Source organism: Xyrauchen texanus, chromosome 31 (assembly GCF_025860055.1).
Source record: "Xyrauchen texanus isolate HMW12.3.18 chromosome 31, RBS_HiC_50CHRs, whole genome shotgun sequence".
NCBI lineage: Eukaryota > Metazoa > Chordata > Actinopteri > Cypriniformes > Catostomidae > Xyrauchen > Xyrauchen texanus.
The window spans coordinates 39,618,054-39,630,508 of record NC_068306.1 but is presented as its reverse complement, the minus strand read 5'-3'; the positions used below and the strand labels follow the sequence as shown (position 1 = coordinate 39,630,508).

The 12,455-nt window shown below is 38.7% G+C and overlaps 2 protein-coding genes across 3 annotated transcripts in view; one reads left to right on the top strand and one right to left on the bottom strand.

Annotated features, from left to right (window-relative positions):
• The window catches only part of acsl6 (acyl-CoA synthetase long chain family member 6), a 117,360-nt gene that overhangs the window by 33,015 nt on the left and 71,890 nt on the right, over positions 1-12,455 (top strand). The window lies entirely within an intron of this gene.
• Positions 6,386-9,998, bottom strand: irf1b (interferon regulatory factor 1b). 2 transcript variants are annotated; one of them, XM_052099631.1, is made up of 9 exons: positions 9,667-9,804; positions 9,100-9,191; positions 8,863-8,962; positions 8,561-8,772; positions 8,305-8,434; positions 7,985-8,104; positions 7,816-7,850; positions 7,444-7,576; positions 6,386-7,172 (listed from the first exon to the last, which is right to left on the bottom strand). In XM_052099631.1, exons 2-9 carry the CDS (start codon positions 9,184-9,186, stop codon positions 7,054-7,056), a joined length of 936 nt encoding a protein of 311 aa, XP_051955591.1. In that variant the 5' UTR covers positions 9,187-9,191; positions 9,667-9,804; the 3' UTR covers positions 6,386-7,053. The 2 variants fall into 2 exon arrangements, with proteins under 2 accessions (XP_051955591.1, XP_051955592.1); XM_052099632.1 differs by lacking the exon at positions 7,444-7,576 and having other exon boundaries at positions 9,667-9,998.

Sequence of the window (12,455 nt, the reverse complement as noted above, 5' to 3'; positions counted from 1 at the left end):
ATTGCTAAGAGGAAAGCAAGAGCTAGAAAGAGTGCGCTTTGCATGCATAGTTGCCAGATTTAACAAAATAAGTATTACATTAGGCGGAATATTTCCAATTTGCGCAAGTATATATCTCAAATTGGGGGTGTTGCATCTCTTATCTGGCAACCATGAGCATGTTAAATGCTTGTGGAGGTCCTAATGCAAGATAAATGAAATATCCAATGAAAAGAAAAATGCTTTTAGGATAAATGAGCCGCGGGCCACATTAAACCAAACAGTACACCAATGGCCCAGATATTTTATTTTTAAAAGACTTATATAATGTGAAAAATGCACTAGTATTGTGTTATTAGAGTGTGTACTGTATATATATTGACCTGCTTGACAGGCTATATGAGTTCATACCTTTAATCTCATTCAGGTAGATTTTTTCTGCTCTGACCTGAAAACCCTAAAGAATAACATCTAGATGGCGTGACAAGAAGTTCAGTAGAAACACAGACAAGCAGCTCCAACATAACAATGTCAGGTAGCTTTAAGCATCAACAACAATGATCACATACATAGTATGTTTGTCCAAGGCTTTTATGTAAGCAGTATGAATGAGAGGGTGATGCGCACAATATTTAAAAACATTCTCAGGGCCTGAATTGCATAATGATATTATGGTGCTGATATATGGCTGGTGCATGTTGCTATATGGAGCGAGAGCTCAGAGAGCTTCCCTCATAGCTCTCATACACATGCGACAGACATAAAGATTTTCATCGAAAATCGATTTACAATTGATTGCAATAGAAATTATGCAATTTTTGCCTTGCATAAGAAAGGAATAATACATAATTGAAACGATATGAGGGTAAGTTATTAGAGAACTTTCATTACTTTAAATCTGGGTTACTGTATTGAAGTGTAAATATACTTTTTGAGGTCACTGTATAGACAACACTGAAAATGTTGCTTGTTTAATATTATAACATATGAGCCCCTTTCACACGTGCATAAAAATTACAGTAAAATTGTTGGTGTAACTTATAGCAGGCAACCAGAAGCAAGACAATGATGATGTACTGAACTCAAGTGCAGTTTTATTTATAAGATGTGAATCCAAACAAATGTGAAATCTAAAGTAAAAACAAAAACAGAAATCAACCAGAGACTTTTGTCTTATATTAGACAGTGTAAAGGGATCAATGGAAAGGAGGAGGCGAGAACCGGTTTGACAATATAAATAATAGTTTTAATGATAAACTTAAAAGACAAACACACACATGACGGACATGTCCGTAAACTATCTCTCCCTCTCGTCGCACCACCATCTGTCATTGACTCTCTCGGAGGCTTAATTTGCCTGATAAGGGACCGGGTGTGTATTATGATCACGAACCGGCCCACCTCCGCCCTGCCACAGACTGATATTTTATATTTGAAAAACTCCTGAACAGTAAAAGATCTTTTCATGTTTTTATAAGACTACAAACAGGGCTTTCATTGTGATAAGGTTCGGGATGAAATGGAGCAGGCAACACATTTAATGCGCTTTTTACGTGCATTTCTGTACCTGTTTGCTGCAGTACAAGACTGTGTTTCTGATGAAAAATATCCCTAATACAGTCTCTCCAACTACTGAATGTGTCCAGCAGTGTATGTCATTATACCGTCTGTTTTACAAAGCCATTTCTAGTCAGTAATAGTCAAGTGTGCATCACAGATCATCTTTATTCAAATGCTGTTTTTACCTCAGGACATGATTTCTGAATTAGAACACAATTCTGAGTGCACATCTTTGGGAATCGAAAATATCACACAAGCCAAGAAATACTCACTGTCATTTTATGTACGTTCCCTCTATAAGATGCCATGGGAAAGTCCTCCATATGCAGCGCATCCATTGCGAATATTTCCTTTTCACAGCTTATATTTGAATGCCTTTTCAATTAGTTTCATAAAATTAATATAGCCTAATATTGGCTGGGTAATGATTACTTCTAATTCAAGTGCTTAATTACATACTTTTTATTCGAAATACCGTGTTTTAAATGAAAAGCAGAGTTTATAATCAATATGTTCAGTTCATTACTTGTCCAGCTGGAGTCGTCAATTAACACAGCAATAAATAGAGCGTACACAAGGGGTGGAGCTTGCGTAGCGATGCGCACATTTTCACGGCATGTTTACTTTTATAAATCACATCTTGAGCGTGAGAAGTGGAATATGCAACATTTTATGGTGACCACCTCTTCAATCTTCATAAAGGATGCAAATGTATAATTCAGAAGTTTAATAAATTAATGTATGTGACTCATGCCTTGTTCTGAAGGCATACGATAAGTTTTGGTAAGAAATAATCAAAAATCTAATGTATTATAGTGAAAATGCTCACTGACCATTGCTGTCCTGTGTAAGTTCATGAGAGTGCGCGATTACAACAGAACACAGCCTCTGCTCACAACATGGTGTGTTCAAGATAAAACTCGTTTTGTGTATTTATCACCACAGTGATAATAACAACAGAACACAACACAGCTGCATACAAACCAAAGAACAGAACTTGTCTGACTCTTCCATCTATCTCGTTCTCTGGTTCAAACTTAAGTCTTAATAATGATCACACACAAAAGTGCCTGTAGTTAAAGAAACACCCAGTAGGGATAGAATACAGTCCTTGCAGCACTGAACTTTAAGACCTCAAATGTTATAGCCGATGGGTGCGATAGGAACCATTTAGGTATTATTCTGTAAGTCATTCCTTTAAAGTTTGTACACCTTTTAGGGTTTAGGTATTTTACGGTAAAAGTTATTTGTCTTTCAAACAACAACTGATAACATGTTTTTAATGTTTTCATATTTTAATGAGTATATGTGAGAAATGTAAGTGGTTTAGTCTTGGAATGCTGTAGTACAATCTTGAACTGTGTCTAGTGAGGGAAGATGTTTCCTCAAACAAGAAAACAACATTTTTTTTCAGGGGCATAGTAGGTTTTAATCTATCTCTATCGCTTTGCATTCCATGCTTCTGTCTTTGCATTATTGAAGGAACCTGGTCTTGTAAAATAGCTGCATGGCAAACATCAGATGCTGTGACACTAATGGGATGGCTGTCCAAACATTACAAATTCTTACGATTTGTAACAATACAGACAATGTAGAAGACAAATAACCTACATATATGAACTGTACTACACATGCCAGATAGAAGTTATTCTACAACTTTATCTTATCAAGGGTTGATTTGATCAAAGTAACTAAGAAACTACTCACTTGATGTTTTAATCAGATTTTTCCTTTTTCCTTGTGTTTCAGCGGATGAGAAAATTACATTAAAAGCAGCATCAACACATTTCATGGCAATACTCCCTCAGAGTGCTAAAACTGGTACTAAAAATGCCAAATACTGTATAAACCGTTTGTAAAATATATACCTCCTTAACATTGTACTTCTTAATATCCATTAACTTGAATTATTATATTTTTCACTTGACATAACCTTTATTATTACATTTACATTCATCATGAACTGATGTTTATGTGTGTTCAAAATGACTTAGAAATGACCTACCTGACATGATTATGGTCATTGTTCTCTAATGCTCTATCGGCAGGATTTTCAACAAAGTGGTCGATGGAGAATATACATAAAACATATGATCTTCTGTTCCCCGTCTGTCGCTCACTTTGACGTTGTGTTGAAGAAACGACACTAGGGGTCTCTCTTGAGAGCCTCGCGCATCTCTGAACTTGAGAAAAGGCCAATGAGAAATTGGCAGACAGAATTTGCATGTCCCACCCCTGGACATACAGGTATAAAGGGAGGGAAATGCGTCTGTCCATTCAGAATTTTTTTTTTGGAGCCGACCGGTTGTGTGATCAGCGAGCTGTATTCACAAGACACTAATTCACAAGTTCACTTCATCTCTAAAAGAGCGTATGCTGTTGGATTTACGGCGCATATTAGCAGCTTTCTCATTCTATGTACTTCTCAGCAATACACAGCGGCATTGAACGTCCTTTTCAGGATGCGTCTTTATAAAGATACCCTTCCGCCCCTGTGTAGTTCCTGGATGCGGTCGAGTTCTCTCCACTCCTGGCGGTCACAGGCGCTGCCTCTTGTGTCTGGGCCACGATCACACCGAGGCAGCGTTTGTGGATGGTTCGTGTTCTCACTGCAAGAACCTTACCACGGCAACGTTGCGGTCGCGGCTTTCCTTCCTAAAAAGGAACACCACTCCAGCCACCCCCCGCGTCGCTCCTTCTTCCCACGGGATTGAGGACGACCCAGCTGGTGATGGAGGCAATTTGGTGATGACAGTGGGCTCTGTTTCGCCGGGTACATCCCCACGAACCACTCGCCCCCCGACACGCTCGTTGACTTCCGCCCGGGCTCGGGGTGACAGCGGCTCGTCTCACGGCCAGTCAGACCCTGACGCCCAGATTGCCGACATGCTTGCCCAGGCTGCCGTCAGTGTGGGGCTGGACTGGAACCCTCCATCCTCCCCACAGCCTTTGCGGCTGGATGATTGGTTCCTCGGGTCATTTGGCGGTTCCTCTAAAACATTTCCAGAGGTTCCTGGGGCATATGGCGTCCTCTGTGGCGGTCGCGCCACTCGGGTTGATGCATATGAGACAGCTTCAGCACTGGCTTCAGACTCAAGTCCCGAGATGGGCATAGCGCCACGGCACGCACCGTGTGTTCATCACCCCCGCCTGCCGCCACACTTTCAAACCTTGGACAGACCTCTGTTTTCTACGGACAGGTGTCCCTTTACAGCAGGTGTCCTGACGCGTTCTGGTCACCACAGACGCCTCCAAACAGCGTTGGGGTGCTGTGTGCAATGGGCACGCAGCCGCTGGCCTCTGGAAAGGGCCCCCACTGCGTTGGCACATCAACTGCCATCAGACAGCACCACAACGGTAACGTACATAGACCAGACCCACTACGAGTACTCAAAACTACTCTGTACTGGAATAAGTGCTCCACAGGACAGGCCCCCATGTGGACTTATCCCCCTGTGTGTTTTTTCCGTGGTACGGTCCCCTTGCGAGTGGAACCGCGTCTCCCTTGGGCAGTCCCCGCTGCCCCCCGGTGGCCGTGTTTGTAGCAACTCCTCTCTCTCTCTCAATAGGTAGGATCTACCACCACGCCATTTTCCACATGCGACCTGGAAACCCATGTGATGTATTTCACCACTCTTTACCTCCCCCAGCCTGGGCAGGGTCTTTTCCCCCTGAAAGAATAGGAATTGGAAAAGAACGCCTTCCCTGATGCGTGTGATAGCGTTAAGATGTCCCCAGCCACTTTAAGCTCTATGCAAGAAACATAGAGAGAGAAAAGGTGCGGCTGGCACAGCTTGCTCGCATGCTTGGCACGTCGCCTTGTTCCCCCCTTCGGGGTGTAGGGAACCAGAAGGTTATGACGATCTTATGTGGTGTTGGGGAAGGGTACGTGCAGTCTGACGCGGCTTGTCGCCTTGGCACGCAACTGCCTACCCGCACTTGCATCAGCAGCGCACGTACACAGTTCAGCGCATATGGACCCCTAGTGTTACTTCTTCGACACAATGTCGAAGTGAGCGACAGACGGGGAACGTCTAGGTTACTATTGACGTTGTGTCCTCCCGGCGACGTCGCTGAACCGAGCCACTGTTACGGCCGAACCTCATTCTCGGCTCCTCAGGGCAAAATCCTGAATGGACAGATGCATTTCCCTCCCTTTATACCCGAAGGGTTTTCATGACATTTCTAACTTTTTCAGTAAATATATATATATACATTGTATAATGAGCTGCTTAGCATTGTACAGTATAATGTAGTTATGTAAGCTAATATTTAATATTTGTTCAAATTTATTTTCTCAATTAAATGTATTCTAAATTTATATTGTTACCAAGAAAATCTAGCTTTTTTTGTATTGAGATCTTTGGGTCTGTAAATATTTAAAACCTCTGCTCTATTGTCTTTCTTGACCAAAAAATAAAATGTAATAAAATATGTTTTGTGATGGAAAAATGACCAGACTTGTTTGAATTCAGCACAACATGCTACTTTTTCAATGGAAAAGTTACATCAATTAACTTTTATCTGTTGTCAATATTGAGGAAGAAAGAGAGAATGATTTTATACATTTTTGTTGGTCTGTAACAAGTCTTAATTTATAAACCAGGATTATGGTACGGTTGCACAAAATGTATCTGTTTATTTTGTGAATTTTGCTAAATGAATGAGTTAAGACATTCTAGCTTAAATGTCCCTTTAGGGCCTATTCTTACTTATGTATATACTATATTATAAATACTTAAATACACCACGCAGCAAGACGTATTAAAATATAGTAAGGTTTTACTTTCATCATGACAATTTTCTCTCAAGATATTTCAATATTGCAAATCATAAGCCTGAACAATTATAAATCTTTTTTTTTTATTACAAATAAATATATACATTATGTACAGTTAAGAACCCCAACCCATACCCCAAAAAGCTAAATTTGGTGATTGGTAAATAAATGCATCTGTTAGAAAATTCCTGACATGAACATATAACGGATCCTGTCAAATTCACATTAAATGAGATCATATGGTCACAAAGCTATAAAGCTGTTATCAATGCCACAATCCACAATTTAAACAGACATTTGTTTCTATTTTAGCCTTTCAACAGAGGTTCTGAAACATCCTTCAAATAAAACCACATCACATTCAAGCTCTTGCATTGCAAGAGCTTAATAAACTCAAAGGAGGCTGAATATAGGCCTGTTTTTTTAACATTCTCCTGATATTAGAAATTTCTATGTAACAGAGCAATTGGAATAATGCCTTTGAGTTGTGTCCTAAATTAAGGATTGTGGCCTTGAGTAATTAACAGTGGAACAAACAAAAACCATATTTGAAAAATGTCCAGAAGTATGCATGAGACAATGTTCAGAAGAATTGCATGGCTCGACACGTCCTCCTTAATGCTCCTGAGGTTCAAGGTTGAGTTGAGTTTGAGTCCATTCCAAACCAATGTCCTTAGGTGAAAGTTTGTAAGACGAAGTTTGAGGTAAGATAAATGCACAAGTTCCAAGAGTTTTTAGAGTGTACAGATGATCGGCATGGTGTTGCTGTCCCACATCTCTGTGTATGTGCAGAGCGGATCATCAGGCAGGCCTGGATTCAGTTCAGTATATAGCCGAAGTTCAAGCTCTTCTCCTAAAGCGAAATAACAGTTCACGTAAGTAACACTGGTGCACATTAGGGCCTAGCCAAGACTGGAGGCTAACCTCCTGTGTTTGTTAATAATGCAGTACAGCTAATCTTTAAGTATAAATTTGAAAGGCAGCCAAGGAAGTGATGTCTATTGTAAAAGTGGCAAGTGCAATAGACTATGACTACAAAGCATTTACCAACTGAAAATTATGACACCAATGACTGTTGCATTAAAGTCAGAGTTCTTTTTTTAAATATGTTATGCAAAATTTACCTGAGCTTACACTCCATTGGCTCTCTGGACTGTGGTAAGATTCTGTTGTGCCTACTTCATTGGCCAGGAACCCCTTTCCAGAGTAATTGTTTTGTAGCCACTGTGAACTATCACGTTCCAATTGCCGTGAGATCTGGAAATGCAAAACACAGAACTTGTAAGTGACTGAGTTTTGCTTGTTCTTTGATTATAGAGTCTACCAACAATAACATTTTGGCCATTAACAGGCATTTTGAGATGTGCTAAAATGGGCACAATGGGTATAGGTTGGGGTTCTTATCTGTACATAATGTATATATTTATTTGTAAATTGGGGTATCCCTTTCAATGAAAAAGCACAATGAACAGAAGTGTTTTATACGGTAAACTCACCTCAATTATAGCGTCAGTTTCATTTTCTTCAAAATCTAATGGTTGTGAGATAAAGAAAAAATACAATCCATAGTAGTTATTGTACATGATCTAGAGTTTATTTACAGGATTTATTTTTAACAGAAACTTGATACATTAAATAAGTTTAAAAGACATACGCTTCTATTACCTGTAGAATGAATTGGTGAAACCTGGAACTTGGCTGTGTAAATATTGTTTGTGCTATCCGGACCAATTTCAACTTCATATCCAGAGATGTCTGGGATGTCAACAGTAGGGCTGGCAGTGTCTTCAGGTAAAAAGAAAAGAAAAACATGAATATTGTATATTTGAGCACAAAAATCTTCTGCTAAGTTTATGGTTAAGCTAGTCAAAGTTATTGAGATTCTTTTCTGAAAACTGTATTTGCCATTGTATCTAAATTGTAACCACAAAGACTGAATTTGTTTTCAACCAATTGTTTGTATAGCTGCTACTGTAGATGCTTACTTAGATTTTCAGTGCTATCTATGGTGTTCTCCTGGGTAATTCTTTCCTCCGCCATTTGTGTGTAAGTGTGCTTATCAGACTGCATCTCATCAGTGTCCATGTCCTCCGCCTTGATCTTTGACAATGCAGCCTAAAAACACAAATATTTAGTGTTTAGGTCATACTGTTTAAATATCACAATATAGGCATATATTTTAATGCTGCCACATTGATAACAGTGAAAAACAACAATCCATGAATGTTTAATCATCCTCACCTTCGCCCGTCTTCTGTTGTCTCGATTTTTCGATCGTTTGTCTTTCTTCTTGGGCATGGCAGGCAGCATGCGGTACACTCTCAATGCTCCGCAACCTTTGTTGACACTTTTGTCCTTTACCTCTTCGATGTCTGGTAGAGAGTTCATGGCGCAGCGGAAATTTGCTTTCCATGTTTTGGGGTCAGGCTGGGTAATTCCCTCCTTGAATTTACCTTACAACCAGAAAAGAGAGATATAAGGTAATTATCATTATTTTTATCACTCATTTCTTCATTACAAATTATGCATGGTTAGTGTCTCACCTGTGTGGATGGCCCACTGCTTGAACAGACAAGCGTCTTTGTCGACCTCCCATCCATGGCGAGCAGCATGTTTCCAAGGGATGGAGAACATCATTTGATCCTAAAAGTAGTAACAAATCCATAAGAACACCAATCATAGATGGTCTTCGGGTAAGACATCAGATATTTTAAGTACTTTTTAGCAGTTGTTAAACATTGCAATACTTATTTGAAAGAATAGTGTTAATAACAATTTACCTTGTCAACCCACACAAGTCCAGCAATTGTATTAGAGTCAATTCTGGCCTCTAGCCAGGGTCTCATTCGCATTCTGGACACAGGCATTGTTGCTGCAGAAGTGAAAAAACATATATTTTATTTTCTCTAATTTGCTGTGTTCGAATGTATGGTGGAAGAGACAAGATAATGAGCAGGAAACAGGTTAAACAGGCTATCGGAGAAAATTCATCAGCCATAATCAAATGCGTAATAATGAACTTGTCGCTAAATCATTTGTTTACCACCAAATTACGTAGGCTAACGCCGATTATGAGCTAATTGAAAAATTTTACGTTTTGTTGTTAATGTCATTAACGTCTTGCAATTGCGGCAAATTACATTAAGTGCATTCCCTTTATACTGCATCTACTAAATAAAAATGTAAATAATCATAAAGCCTAATTTAAGACAGGTATTTAGTAAGTACACCCACACCTTGCTTTAAGTGCATTGAACTGCCTCATATGAACATTTCAAAGTAACTGAAATAAATGCAATAAAACGTCATTTTATCAAATAAGTGTTCACATATGCAAAGACACTTACAGTGTATTCCGATGTTGTATCCAAATAGAAGAAAATGGCAAATGCAATAGCTCCTAGGACTATAGGGTAGGTTATGTAAAGAGAAGCTCGCGCCTTCTGTACTGTCAGTTGCGCTCAGACTGTAGCTGTTTTATAGCACGCTCCGGGTTTTTCCCGCTGTGCTGGGCGGACTGGAGCGCTTCTGCGCATGCTCTTTGAGGTACCCGCTGTAAAACTCGACCAGGGTGATTTCCGAGAAATCATGCTGTTGTGAGAATGACTGCCGACGTGCTGGAGACAATTCAGTCTGAGTAAACAAACAGACACACACACACACACACACACACACACACACACACTTACACACACTTTTACTTAGCCGTCTAAATTAGGGCATACTTTGACTTTTATTGTTGTAAATAAAGTTAATTATACTTACTATAGCCTAAACCTATCCCTATAATGAAACATAATAAATATAGTAAAATATAATAATCATATATATATAGCCCACATGAATCTCACCCAAGCACATTCAACTAAACCTGTGAGGCTGACATTCTGACGTAATTTCTAAGACATAACACCTGCACTTACAGTGATTCGCTTGACGGTGCACCAATATGTTGACAAATATTACATTTGATATATATTTGTATGCTTCATGTATGCATCTCTTCGCATGCATGCAAGGAATTCAAATTCTAACCAGACTGACCACATTTAAATAAGTCTGATCTTTCTACATAGACCAGTTATATTATTAATAAAGGTGTTTCTTTTTTTAATAATAATAATAATAATACAAATAGTAATACATTATGGATTGCTACAATGCAGCATACAAGTGCAAAGAGAAATCACGGTTGTTCCGGGAAATGTGCTGCGTCTCCATCGATAGAGGGCGTCGTGTGTCAAAAATACCTTCCTGAAAGAGCAGCGATTTCAAAGAAACGGGAGTGTTTTGAAGTAGGCTATGACAATTCTGGTTTTGTCTATAGTATATTAAGTTTGGTATTTTTGGCATTGAGATTCCAGCTCCGCCTATTTACACTGCAAGTGAGCGACGCCACAAACAAGTATGCTCATATTGTAGCCTACATACGTTCTTTGTTGATGACATTTGCGTGGGGAAAACAGCAAAACAAAACATTAAATTAAGACAGCATATTCAAAACGCAGCGCTTATGGCATTGAAAAAACAACAACGAGATAACCCCGACGATCAAAGTCCATGGACCAATAATTAAGAAAAATCGATCAACGTGAATAGGCCGGAAATAAAAGATAAAATAATAAGTTGTTCGAAAGTATTAATTTGTAAATTCAAAATATATTATGTAATTGCTATATTTATTGTCTTGATCCATTCCAGTGCGGGGGGTTTCCTATGGATTTTCTGCTCAATGAATTCCTGGGTATTCCCAAGGTTCCTTCCAGAGATATTCCCCTTGTAACCCGAGAATCAGCCGTCAGTTCTTCAACCCATCAGTCTTCTATCTGCACTGTTCGATCAGTTTTCCACATTTTCAAAAAATTTTCACTGTTTAGTGTGTTTGCATCTCTCTCTCTCTCTCTCTCTCTCTCTCTCTCTCTCTCTCTCTCTCTCTCTCTCTCCTCTCTCTCTCTCTCTCTCTCTGGGCTTAGTGGATTTCTTGACTCTAGCAAGTGAGTCTAGCAAATGATATTAGAGGCTATATCATATCTAGTATCTAGTATTCTGCCGCTTACAACTTATCAAACAATAACATCTGGGACAGTTAGACAAAAATGTAATGTAATTGTGCAGTGGAATGTTTTGTCAGAAAAGGTATTTGTGGTCTCAATTTGGATCTAAATCACACATTGCACACAGAAGATATGAGACACTTCCTGTTTACCATTTTTGCCATTAATTGAATGCCGCGACATGGCAACACAGTTTGATATATCAGAAATCTACTCATAATTAAGCATCTTCAATGTCTTGGCATAATGTGGTGACAGTCTCATGAGTCCCCAAGGATGAGTAGAAAAAGCTTTCATATATCTGGTCTTTTTGTATTATTGTTCTCTTCTACTAAAATAATATGTAATTACATTACATGGGTAATTATTTAACATATATAAATTCTGGCTGAACCCTAAACAAAAAAAATGGGTTTTATTAACTTTATTTTGAAAATAAAACATACAATGTAGGGATATTGTTTATGAAATCTGAGGAAGAATATTTAGACCAGCTTGAGTACATATTTGACCATATCAATCCACATAAGAGAACAATGGCAATCTAATGTAGAACTATCTTTTTACACAAAATAATGTTGCCTAAACTGGAAAAAGAGCATAATTTCAATTCAATGAGGGGACAGTTAGCCTTTTTTTGTCCTGCACACATGAATTTGCAAACAGGAGCCATATACTTGTGCAGATAATATATAATCATAAGAAACGATGAACAAACTGATTTGATTATGTTCAGGATTGTGAATGCTGACACACCTGTTTACAACTGAACACTGTCAGGATTGATGCAAGTTCAGTGACACTTCACTTTTTTTTTTACGAGCACTACCGAACAAAAATTGAGAATAAAATCTTCCTATGACACTTTTTCCTATGTATTTTCTTTGAAGCTTCGGTTTTCATCATCGATTTATCTTTTGTGAAAAAAAGGCATCACTGATATCACTTCTGTAATAGCTTTGACATTTTTTTAAGTCTGTAGTTTTGACTGCTCCCAGCGAATAAACAATTTTAATAAATACATAAACCACCTAAAAGTTGCTGGTTCATGTTTTGGAAAATAGTGTAACTGAACTATGCCC

Coding starts and splice junctions, on each gene's coding strand:
- irf1b (XM_052099631.1), bottom strand. CDS start 9,186: ATGCCTGTGTCCAGAATGCGAATGAGACCCTGGCTAGAGGCCAGAATT. Junction 8,773..8,862: donor GCAGTGGGCCATCCACACAG/GTGAGACACTAA, acceptor TCTGGTTGTAAG/GTAAATTCAAGGAGGGAATT. Junction 7,577..7,815: donor AAACTGACGCTATAATTGAG/GTGAGTTTACCG, acceptor TTGCATTTCCAG/ATCTCACGGCAATTGGAACG.